The sequence below is a fragment of the Mustela nivalis genome, assembly GCF_964662115.1.
Source record: "Mustela nivalis genome assembly, chromosome: 9".
NCBI lineage: Eukaryota > Metazoa > Chordata > Mammalia > Carnivora > Mustelidae > Mustela > Mustela nivalis.
Window position 1 is genome coordinate 51,118,393 of NC_139028.1, and position 12,360 is coordinate 51,130,752.

The 12,360-nt window shown below is 50.6% G+C and overlaps 2 protein-coding genes across 2 annotated transcripts in view; one reads left to right on the top strand and one right to left on the bottom strand.

Annotated features, from left to right (window-relative positions):
- The window catches only part of LOC309840275 (uncharacterized protein), a gene marked incomplete at its 5' end in the record, with an annotated part of 37,008 nt that extends 33,710 nt beyond the window's left edge, over nt 1-3,298 (bottom strand). Inside the window, 3 exons of the mRNA XM_082682358.1 lie at nt 150-276; nt 2,660-3,037; nt 3,188-3,298. Of these exons, the coding sequence (XP_082538484.1) occupies nt 150-276; nt 2,660-3,037; nt 3,188-3,298 (616 nt within the window). The remainder of the gene's footprint in view (nt 1-149; nt 277-2,659; nt 3,038-3,187) is intronic.
- Nucleotides 2,937-12,109, top strand: FZD4 (frizzled class receptor 4). Its single transcript, XM_082749018.1, has 2 exons — nt 2,937-3,581; nt 5,692-12,109. Exons 1-2 carry the CDS (start codon nt 3,297-3,299, stop codon nt 7,018-7,020), a joined length of 1,614 nt encoding a protein of 537 aa, XP_082605144.1. The 5' UTR covers nt 2,937-3,296; the 3' UTR covers nt 7,021-12,109.
- The last annotated feature ends 251 nt before the right edge of the window (nt 12,110-12,360 follow it).

Here is a 12,360-nt window from a genome sequence, read left to right on the forward strand (position 1 = left end):
AGCAGACTGGAGACTGTGTAAACCGCTCTGTGAGAGGCGAGGCTGAGGGGCTCCAGGCCATTCAGACTTAGCTCTAAGTCGTGGTCTTTGTTTTCTTTCCACATTCAGACTGAAATGTGATTCCCCTGGCTTTCTTTTTTGGAAAATACCTGCGATGAGTTCCATGCCCAAAAAAGAAAAGCTGTTGACAGGAAAAGCTTCTGCTGGGGAAGGGGCTTCTTCCAGCGTCCTCAAAGGAGACAGTGCTTCGAGCATGCTGGGGCAGGGATGCCAAAGCTAGGAAGAAGAAGTCCAGATTGCAAAAGGGTCATCTGTAACTAGGGATTGGGTGGAGCGTCCAGTGGTTTCCCCTGTGAGAGCAGTACCAAGCCCATGAACTTCTGGGCCACGCAGCCACGCATCGAGTCATTTGCTGCGTGATCTTGAACAAATTGTTTAACTCCCCAGACACCAGTTTTCTCAAGCCGCTGTGTGAAATAAATGGACTAATGCACAGAAAGCATGTGACCCAGTATCTGGCACAGAGTAAGTGTTCTATGGAAGTTCTTGGTTGTCAGTCTGGTAATAGCATTGCTTCCTCCAACACTGATGGTGTTTTTTCTGCATGCCAGGCCCTGTGCTGCTCCTTGACCTCGTGGAGTTCATCATTCAATAAACCATGTATGCATACCTTCAGTACACGGCAAGCCTTCCTCCCTGTCCTGCAAACATGTCAGAAGAAGTGCCCATTGCACACTAACTTTGCTTTGCTGAGTAGCTCAGAATACCACAGGCCATCTGCCTCTGAGAAGCCCTGTAACCTCAGCTACTTCCATCCTCACTTTACCCACTATTCTCTCTTGGTGTACTTACCACACTGTGTTACAGTTGTCTGTTTTTTCTTTGCCTCCTCCTGTGAGTTCCTAGAGGGTGGGGATCACCTATTCACTGGATTCATTCATCTCCTCATTTATGCATCTCTGTGGGCCTATGGTCTCCTGCATTACTCAGCACAGTCAAACAAAAGAGGCAACCCTACTGCTGTGTATGTAAACTTCCAGGTGGGAATATTTCTAGGAAAATAACCCTGCCTCCCATCTTTAAGGGTCCTCCTTGGGCCCTAGTTTGCTTGTTCTTCCATTTTCTAACTATTACTTTGGTTCTAGCCTCAGTTTCTCCATCTCTTTAAGGGGCTAATAGAGTTTCCTTCCCTGGGAGGTTGTGATGATGGCTGGAGACAAAGCAGCTTTTATGTGCCTAACATAGTTCTAGGTACAGAGCCAAAAACCAAAACAACTTAATTCCATTCTTGCCCTCAATCAAGTCTAGTCGCCAGTATATGAAAAGTAAAACTAAAAAGCAAAACAGGAGCAGCACATGAGTGGAACAGATATCCTTCCAACTTGTATCCAACCTCTGCCATCTGCCAGGCTTGGCTGAAATAGAGGATACAAACATGCATAGAAACCTGGACCCTGTCACCAAGTCCCAGGAAAACCCTGGCAAGTGTTGGCCAAAAAGATCTCAAGAAGAGAGGAGAAAGCTCTTTCTTCAGATTTTCAGACCTGTACTGAAAGAGATGTCTTTGGGACCAGGCTGGAAAGCAGGAGGTCGCCTCAGAACAACAAAAACCAAGTTATTTAGCACTTACTCTGTATGTGCCAGACACTGTGCTAAATGATTTACCGGCATTCTCATTGAACTCTTGGAACAACTGTGTGGGGTAGACGTGAATTTCCTTATTTTACAGATGGCCCATTTGAAGCTCAGAGAGGCACAGTAGCTTTACCACAGTCAAGCAATAAGTAAAGGCTTAGAAATCCACCTGCTGAGGTTTTCACTGGTACGACTGGAAAGGGAAAGAGTGAACTAACACAAACCTCCACCCACGGGGTAGGCAGTGGGGTCGGGGAGGCTGAGAATGAGAGGCGGGAAGAAAATTGGATCAAAACAGCGATCCCATGATCCCCAGACCTCCAGGGCCCTTCGCAGCAGCAGAATAAGTTAGAGATGCAGGCTGCCCTGGAGGGATGCCCGGGAGGCGGGGGGGAAGGGTACCCCCGGCGGTTGTGCGCCTCCTTCGCCTCCCGTGCACAGGTCAAGCCTCTCCCCTCCCGCCCTCTCACCCTCCCAACCTTATTTAGAAACCGTGTCCCCGAGACAGGAAGGGCGGCGGGCCGAGAAGCACGGAGCGTCCCGGTCTCATTTCCTTTCGAATCCCCCTGTGGAATTTCATTTCATACGGTGAGGAAATCGGAGCGCGAGACCGTCGGCTGGTCGGCTGCTCCGGGGCGCCTCCCCCACTCGCGGCTGGAGACAGGCAGCTCCGGGCGCAGGTCCGGCCGAGTCTGGGGGCGGGGAGACGCGGCCCGGCTCCAACCCAAGCAAGTTAGCAGTGAAAATAGCTGCGAGCTTGCGTTGTACCAGGCACGGGGCTAAGCGTTTTACGCATTCTCTCGAATCCTCCCAAGTCTCTTTACGGGTGAGGAAACGGACGCCGAGAGGTTGAGCAATTTGCTCAAGGTCACACAGCCGGGATTTAAAGCCACAACGTTTATAAATCGAAATCCCGTGTTCTTTGTGCACGTTTCTCTGCCCGATAGGTAGGTAGCCCCGGGCTGAGGTGACAGCCGGAAGAGGGGAAGGGAAGGGAGCCGACTGATCAGGGAGCGTTTCTCACCTGGGAGAGGAGGGGGCAGGCTGGCCCAGCGGGAGCAACTCCGCTCCATCCCCGCCTGGCCCCCGAGCGCCGCGAACCGGGTGGGAGGAAAGTGAGAGCCGGGAAGCCGGGCGGGGCGCCCCGGGAGGGAGGGACGGAGGGACAGGGGAGGGGGGCTGGCGGGCCGGCGGGCGGGCGGGGGCCTGACCCTCCCAGCGGCAGGCGGCCCCGCCCCTCGCTGCCCACGGCGCCCGGCCATTGGAGAGGCGCGCTGTCCGTCCCGCCCCGCCACCGCCCAGCGAACCTCCAGCGCCGCGGAGGGCTGGGGCGGTGAGAACGGCGCGGTGTTGGGTGCTGGCGGTGTTCACCCAGACGCAGAGCGGACGCGGCCGGCGCCGGCTAGGGGCTAGGGGGCTCTCCGCCTGCAGCCATGACCCTCGCAGTCTGTCCTTCGGCCCCCGCCACGGGCGTCTAATATCCCACACAGCCGCGCGCAGCTGCCGGAGACCCGTCCGCTGCCCCTTCTTCGCCCTTGGCGCCTTATCACACTCCCTTCCCGGGAGCTGGGAGCAACGCGGGCAGCCGGCGCCTCCGTGCAAGCTGGGGGTGTCTGCTGGACCACCTCCCGCCGCCGCCGCTGCCGCCCCCGGCTCTGGCCATGGCCCGGCGGGGCGCAGTGCCGAGCGTCCTGGGGGCGCCCGGGGGCGTCGATCTCAGTCTGAGGCTGCTGCTGCTGTTGCTGCTGCTCCTGGAGCCAGCGCGGGGCTTCGGGGACGAGGAGGAGCGGCGCTGCGACCCCATCCGCATCTCCATGTGCCAGAACCTGGGCTACAACGTGACCAAGATGCCCAACCTGGTGGGGCACGAGCTGCAGACAGACGCGGAGCTGCAGCTGACAACTTTCACGCCGCTCATCCAGTACGGCTGCTCCAGCCAGCTGCAGGTGGGCGCCCCCACCCCCACCCCTAGCGGGACGAGACCCCTTGGGCAGGGACGCCCCAAGCTAACTCCGTGGAGCCCTTGCCAAGCCAAACCCTGTGCCCCCTTCCAAGGCTGAAGGGTAAAACTATCCTGGAAAAGTGATTTCCACCCCCACCCCCACTTTTCTGTCCCTTCTCAGGGACTGGAAGCCAAAACGTTGTGTAAGTCATCTGGCCTGCGAAAGAACCCACTCTTACACCCCGCCCTTCCGTTTTTCTCCCCTGCTCACCCGTGTCTAGCCAAGCCCCTAACCCCAGTGGAGCTGAGGGTTATCTTTGCCAAGGATTCTGGCGGCCGCTGCTCGGTGGGCGAGTCCCCAGCAGGGCAGCCAGCTGCAACTAAGACTTGGAAGGAGAGATAAGGAGCCGGGAACTTCTCCCTCTCAGACCTTCTTTCTCCCTCATATTTTGGGGTGGCTTACTAAATGAAGCCCCCCTGTCGTGTTTTCTGCGGAGCGGCCCCTCCTCGCGTCGTCCCGCATGACTTTACAGGTCATGCAGGAAGGAATGGTTGGGTGGCTTGAGAGCGTTTTGATCCTCAGGGTTGAGGGCAGGTTTAGGATTTGGCGGAGAGAAAACACAGTTTGGGGAAAAGGTGATAGTGTGTGGTCAAGCTCCAGGAAGGTAATTTGCATATTGGAAGGTTTTTTTTTCCAGTCATTAAAAAATTTTAAAGCTTCTGTAATGATAGGGAAAATGTTCAACCTACAGTAGGTGAAGAAATAATTTGCATATACAGGGTAATTATAATCTTAAAAAACCAACAACCCATTCATTTTTTTTTTAAAAAAGGAACTAAAAGAGATTTTTTTTAAAAGATTAGCACTGGTTGTGTTTTGGTTGGTGAGGCTCTGAGTGAGTTTTAGAAATTTAGACGAGAGAACTTGGGAAGAAAAACAGAGGGTAGTTGTCCAGGCTGAAAGCTTCAGAAATCCGTGGTTCTGGTTATAGCTTCCAAGAGATAAGAAACAGGCAGGCAGCTTACTTAGTAGGTGTGTGTTTTTACACAGGTCATTTCAAAAAGTTGGACTGTGGTTTCAGAAAGATGGTCGGGATTAGACCTGTTGCTGCTGAAACACTCCCTTTGGAGTGTTCAGAACTTTAGAACTAGGTTATAAAAGCTTCAGAAATGATCCGCTAGCTCTCAGTTTGGAAACAGCACATATCCTGACATCAGTGGCAATTTTGTTGGAGAAACAGCTTTTGCAGGGATATATATTTTTAATTACATGTATCCTGGGGAAGCAGCCAGGCTGTTTTGAAGGACAGGACTGGATCCCTTTACATGCTGGAAAATAGTGACTTGTAACTCTAGACTTCATAGACAACATCTGTAAGGAGCCAAGCCGACTGTTTATCAATGCTGGAGGAATTGAGGACAGCAACTGGACTCTGTCCTGCTGGTACTGCTGTTCCAGAGACCTCACATTTATATTTTCCTATTATGCTTCATTATTATTCATTGAGGAAATCTGGCCAAACAAAGCCCTGGTGACCAGAGACCCCAACCTGCACCCCATCCTTGGGTCCACCAGTGTCTCAATTAGGACATTTTCTGTTTCAGTATGGGACTGATTAACAAAATAAATTTGAAGGGATAAAGTAGAGAAAAGAGAGAATATAAATAGGAGAAAAGCCAGATCTATAATTTTTTTTACATTTATTTTTATGGTGATAAAGAAGTGAGGACCAAAATTACCCCATCACCGGAATGACTCAGTCATTTGATTAGTCTGTTCAGCTCTTTGAAAGAGGGAGACACAAAGTCAAGTCCTAAGGTTTATTTTCTTAAGCGTTATGCAAAAAAGGGGTGATGTAATTCTTCAGGTCCTTTTTATATATTTATTTATTGACAGTCTCCGGGAAAGGATTGCTAGAACCCAGAAAGCAAAGTGTGCATGCGATGGATTTTTTTTAAGCACCCTAGTCTGAGGTCAGAGTAAACAGAGTCCCTATAGCTGGTTTAACAGTCGATACGTACTTTTGCCTGGAAGCATTCAACTCCGCTTCGTGCAAGCATTTGGTCAGACTTCCAAGTCATTGTTTTCTTTGTTCATTTCATTACTTTTCCAGTTCTTCCTTTGTTCGGTTTACGTGCCAATGTGCACAGAGAAGATCAACATCCCCATCGGCCCGTGTGGCGGCATGTGTCTTTCGGTCAAGAGGCGCTGTGAACCCGTCCTGAAGGAATTTGGCTTTGCCTGGCCCGAGAGCCTGAACTGCAGCAAATTCCCACCCCAGAATGACCACAACCACATGTGCATGGAAGGGCCGGGTGATGAGGAGGTGCCTTTACCTCACAAAACCCCCCTCCAGCCTGGGGAAGAGTGCCACTCCGTAGGCACCAACTCGGATCAGTACATCTGGGTGAAAAGGAGCCTGAACTGTGTTCTCAAGTGTGGCTATGATGCTGGCTTGTACAGCCGCTCGGCCAAGGAGTTCACGGATATCTGGATGGCTGTGTGGGCCAGCCTGTGCTTCATCTCCACCGCATTCACTGTGCTCACCTTCCTGATCGATTCCTCCAGGTTCTCCTACCCTGAGCGCCCCATCATATTTCTCAGTATGTGCTATAATATTTATAGCATTGCTTATATTGTCAGGCTGACCGTAGGCCGGGAAAGGATATCCTGCGATTTTGAAGAGGCAGCAGAACCTGTTCTCATCCAAGAAGGACTTAAGAACACAGGATGTGCAATCATTTTCTTGCTGATGTACTTTTTTGGAATGGCCAGTTCCATCTGGTGGGTTATTCTGACGCTCACTTGGTTTTTGGCCGCGGGACTCAAATGGGGTCACGAGGCCATCGAGATGCACAGCTCTTATTTCCACATTGCTGCCTGGGCCATCCCTGCTGTGAAAACCATTGTCATCTTGATTATGAGACTGGTGGATGCAGACGAACTGACCGGCCTGTGCTACGTCGGGAACCAAAACCTCGATGCCCTCACAGGCTTTGTGGTGGCTCCCCTCTTCACGTATTTGGTGATTGGAACCCTGTTTATCGCTGCTGGTTTAGTGGCCTTGTTCAAAATTCGATCCAATCTGCAAAAGGATGGGACAAAGACAGACAAGTTGGAAAGGCTGATGGTTAAGATCGGGGTCTTCTCGGTCCTGTACACGGTGCCTGCCACATGTGTGATTGCCTGCTATTTCTATGAAATCTCCAACTGGGCGCTCTTCCGGTATTCTGCAGATGACTCCAATATGGCGGTGGAGATGTTGAAGATTTTTATGTCTTTGCTGGTGGGCATCACCTCAGGCATGTGGATTTGGTCTGCCAAGACTCTGCACACCTGGCAGAAGTGTTCTAACAGATTGGTGAATTCTGGGAAGGTAAAGAGAGAAAAGCGAGGGAACGGTTGGGTGAAGCCTGGGAAAGGCAACGAAACTGTGGTATAAGGCTACCCGGGCCCCACGCTTTCCAAATTTTGAAGGTGGGGGGAATGCTAGCATTTGGGTGCAAGTGCGACTAAAAGTTTCCTGCAGTGTATCTCAGTTTGAGCGAACTGGCAACACGTCAGTGACCCCTATAAGCCACCGCCACCTGCCCGTCCCCCGCCCGCCATCTCCCTGCATCATAAAAGGAATGATTTTGCTGCAGATTTTGGAACGATCCAAAATGGAAAAGCCAGTTAGAGGCTTTCGAAGCTGTGAAAAATCAAAACATTGATCACTTTAGCAGGTCGCAGCTTGGAGCGTGGAGGTCCTGTCTCGATTCCAGGAGGGTCCAGGGCGATACTGCTTTTCCCTGCAGAGTGAGATCTGGGCTGTGAGTAGGTAACTCGCAGGGAGAAAGATTAACTTTTTTAACCCTTAAAATCTTAAATACTAACTGGGTCTTTCAGATAGCAAAGCAATCTCTAAACACTGGAGACACTGGGTTCAGACAAGTGTTACAAGAGTTTTATAGTTGGGCTGATCTAACATAAACAATTTCTGTGGTGTGCTGTCTGCTGTTTAGGGCTTTGTGGATTGCTCTCCCAAGAGGTGGTGTCAGAACCTTTCAGTGCCTTTGTCATAAAACAGAATTGTTTGAAAAAAACAAAAGTACTGTACAAACACACGTAAGGTATCCAGTGGATTTTTCTTCTGTCTCTTCCTCTTAAATTTCAACATCCCTGTTGTAGGCTGCTGCTGTTTTCTTCGTTTTGCATTAATGACTCAAAATAGGTATTTTTATAGGATTTTTCTTTTTCGTTTTTTTTTCTTTTTGCACAGCAGCATGCCTAATGAGGGGGAAAGTAAGGGTGATTCACTTTCTGACAATCATTTAATTCAGAGGAAAATGAGATTTATCAAGTCGACTTACCTTACCGACCCCGGAGACCTGTTGCATTGAGCAACGGGGACTTAATATATTTTACTTTGTGTGATTGCATCTATGCAGACGCCAGTCTGGAAGAGCTAAAATGTTAAGTTTCTTGGCAACTTTGCATTCACACAGATTAGCTGTGTAATTTGTGTGTGTCAATTACAATTAAAAGCACATTCTTGGACCATGACATAATAGTATACTCAACTGACTTTAAAACCATGGTCAGCTTGCATTCTCAGAATGATAGTGCCTTTCTTTTCTTTAGCATAAGAATGTTATCAGTCTAGTCTATGACCACCATGAAGACTTTTCTGTTCTGTAGAGAGAACTAAGGACAGCTACTCCAACTATTCGGTGCAGAATTGTTTCCTAGTAATTGGCAAAGGCTCCTTACAAGATTTCATTGGAGGCAGTGTGGCCTGGAGTATTTATATGGTGCTTAATGAATCTCCAGGATTCCAGCCAGGAGCTAGGTTGGTTAGTAGGGAATAAAGTGTAGACCATATGAAGTGAACTGCAAACTCTTAACAACACAGGTCTTAATTGCCTTTTGCAGGGGTATCCAGAGCTTTTAAAAGTTATGCTTTATGTTCCTCACAATGGGGTACCCTCCTAGCAGCCTCTCAAAAAGTTGCAATTCTTTTAAAATTGTAACTGGACTCTCTCTTAACCTGCCTTAGGCCTTCTAATCGCCAGATCTCTGGGACAAATGGTTGACAATGTCACAGGTCCTTGTAGCTCATACCTATTTTGCTTCAGCAACTACTTTGCAATGACTCATTTATTTATTCATGCCCCACCCCACCCCCTCTTTCAGAAACAGGTAGGAAAACTCTTTTATCACATTTCTTTGTGGAAAAACATTTCCAGGGACTCAGATTCCCTAATAGGTGGTCAGATTATGGAAATACATGTGTCCTTTCCCATCCTTTTTGAGCTGTGGTTTGACACTTTTTTTCTTTGTTTTTTGGGGCTCCTGAGCCATCTGAGGTAAAGATGCATAGAAGATCTGTTGTGTATTTTGGAAGGGAAAGTCTCAGGGCTCTGAGCACAGATGCTGACTGGGTGCGGAGGGTCCCTGGTGTGTGTGTGTGTGTGCGTGCCGTGCCCCAGTACCTTGGCTGGACTCCGGGTCAAGGTTCCAGGAGCATGAGAAATGATCCCCAGAAGGGCCCGTTGAACTCCATCTGAGACTGTGTCGCCTCTGGAATACAAATGTGAACTCCCTGTGCTGCTTGCAGACAGTTCCCAGAGCTGCCCAGGGCCGTGGAGCGTTCACCCAGGGGCAGGGCCTGCCCTTACTCACGCTCCGCTCCAGCGTCCTGGGAGTTGCGCCGAGACTCAGGCCCAGGAAGGGGAAGAAGGACTGTGCAGCCGGGGCACTGGCCTCACTTTATGACTATAGGCCTCTGTCAGGCACTTGTGTTTCTGATGGCTCAGTGATCGTGTGACCCAGGCGGCACCCGGCAGAGGGCCAGGCACAGAGTAGGTGCTCGATATCTGTGAGAAATGAAATAATCAGAGTAAGAGGGCTTGGGTGAACCGATCCGCCTGAGTTCGAAAACAAACATGTCCCTTCTGCAAATGTCTGGCCTTCTCGGGGGGGAAAGTCCATTTGACCGGAAGTGGCCCTCGGTGCAGCCAGGATTAGGAGCCCTAGCTGTGTCACAGGGCTGTGGGCCTTTCCTTTCACATTCCAGACAATGGAGAGTGTTTACAGTTTCAGGAAAAGAGCTTTGTGGCTGCAGTCAGTTACGAGTTACCTTGATGTGACTGCATCACCTCTTCAGCTGGTATCTGTTTAAAAAAAAAAAAGTCAATTATTAGCACATTTGTGAGTGCCCACTCTGTGTAAAGCCCCGTTGTTAGGCACCTTTGGGGCCGTGGAGGAGTGCAGGCTTTGTCTTCCCCACTGGCCCGGACTGAGGATGTGCCTGGGTCTGCCTAGTGTTGCTCTTGGTTTTGGGGGAGGAAGATGGCCCTCTGTATCACGGTCTCCCACCCATCAACCACTTCCTGGGTTTTTCTGCCTTTCCTGTCTCTCTCATCCCTCCCCACGATTCCCCTGCTCGTCAGCTCCAGGGGTTTTGACAGGATGCCTCAGCCCAGTTTCATGACCAGCTCTGTGGAGATCCCCAGGAAAACACTGAACATTAGCTAAAAGGATGTGCGCTCCCACACCTCGTGGGGATGGGGGGGCAGGCCGCTCAGGGCTCGGGGTGTTTTGTGTGACGCGTGCAGGGGAATCTGAGGACATCTTGCTAGGGAAAAGGTTAGGGCTGGGTTTTTTTGAAATCTAGAATAAGTAGGGATGATTGTAGCTTCTCCCAAAATGCCCTGGCCTCTGGAGATTTTACTCAACAGGGGTCCAGGGCACCTCTGTCCACCCTCCGCTCTGGCAAGCCCCTCTTTCTCTTCGCAAAGGCTACCCTTCAGGGCCGAGGAGCACGGGGTAGGGTGGAACTGGCTAGAACCGTCTGGTTGAGCTACTTGGTTGATTCATATCCTTTTCCTCCCATTTCCTGAACTCTGAGAAGGCTTCTGAGCCGCCAATTTGCTCAGGGTCCTGAAACCACAGAAGGCAGTCCCGCTATATCTTTCCCTGAGATGCTCTCTGACTTCCTCTCCGCAGTCACTCCCTCACCTGCACCCTCCAACCCAGGATCAGGACAACTTCTGTGTTGACGTTCTGAATTGTGACTTTACCAGCACCCTGAGCTCTGTCTTCTCTGGTGCCCTCCCACCCCCCAGCCTCCCCCGTCACTGAATTCAGGCCTTACTGTGTTAGCAATGGAGCTGGGACCTGAGGACACGGAGGAGCTCGCCAGCCTCAGCCCTGGAGCACAGACTCAGTTTACCGGGATGTCACCAGGCTGGTGTGGCCTGTGGCTTCTGGGGAGGTAGCCCTAGCAGCAGTCAGTGGGGAGAGCCATAGAGCACGGACTTTGGAAGGAGCCCCCAGGATTGAGCTATGTCCTGATTTTCATTCTGTGATGGGAGGGATTGGAGGGAGTTGCCTTTCTAGCCAGTTACATCCAGTCACTGGACTCAAACGGTTCTGGGTGTCCTTTTATTGTATTTGGGTTGAGTCCTCCTCTGATTTGCCTAATGTTGGGTGAAGGACCCGGGTTATCATTTTCCTCTGGGCCTAGGTCATAGATCTTGGAATCTCCTAGAAGAGCATTTTGCTTCTTCCAAGGATCAGGTACCAGAGCCTTAAATAATGGATTTTGTTTCCCTGTGGCCTGCTCAGAGCTCTCTGTTGCTGCATCTTGCCACGCGCATGTGCGGTCATGGCCTGCTGACTCTCCCCGAGAGGGAAGTGAACCCTGACCCTCTCCAACAGGCCTCTTCCCCTCCAGTGGCCCATTTGCCCTGTTGCAGCCTGTTCCTGTTTCTGATTTATCTTACTTCCCTTCTTCTTCTCTGCACCAGCGAATTCCCCATATTTGCCCAGGCAGTTGGGAGAGGGCCATGTCCTCTAGGCTTTGGTGGCTCCTTGATCTCCTGCCATATTCAGTATCTGACCACTGTCCTCTCAGAAGAACTTCTGAGAAGAGGGACGGGAGCAACTCTGCTCCCCGAAGACTGGTCTATCTTCTCCCCGAAGATGTGCTCCTCTCCACGTCCTGCTCATGGGCTTGGGCCCCAACCTGGTTGTGTGCTTTGGGAGGGGGAGGCCACTCTCTTGCTGTCTTCCCCGCTGGGGCATCTAGGTGGTTCTGAATTTTTTCCTACCTCACAGGGATGTTGTGAGACTTGCAAAGGTCTGAGGATGAAAGGCCCCTTGAGTGCTTTGCAGGAAAGGTGGAGTCAGTGTCAAGCGTGATTCGTGAAGAGACGAACTGGGACTCACCATCCTTGTGCAGCAGGCAGGCCATGCATGCCCTGTGGCCTGTCCTTGGATCCCGTGCCACCCTGCAACTCCAGCCACCTTGAGGCCAACCCGGGGGGCTTCCAGATGTTCGACATAGAGGTACCAGGCACCTGCTACACTTGCCCTTGTGAACTGCTGAATGTCAAAGGAAATGGACCCTGCTTTTAAGGATGTACAAACGTGTGTCTGCATTGATGTCTGTACTGTAAATTTCTAATTTATCACTGTACAAAAAAAATAAACTTTGCTATTTAATTTTTGTATTAAAGGAAAATAAAGTTTTGTTTATTAACTGGTCTGAGATGTGGCGTGTTCCTCGAGGTGCAGCAAAGCTCCCAGGAGGCACACCTTCCCAGCAGCATGAACGAGAAATTTGGGTCTGTAGGGAAGATTGAGAGGCTCTTTCTGAGAGCCTCTTTGTTTCTTTTTTTGCTGGTGCTATTTTTCCCCTCTGGGATTTCTCCTGGGTCAGTAAACCCCCAAGGTCCAAGGTCAACAGAATTTATTGCTCTCGTGGTCATCAGTTTCACTGAAATCGTCACATGAT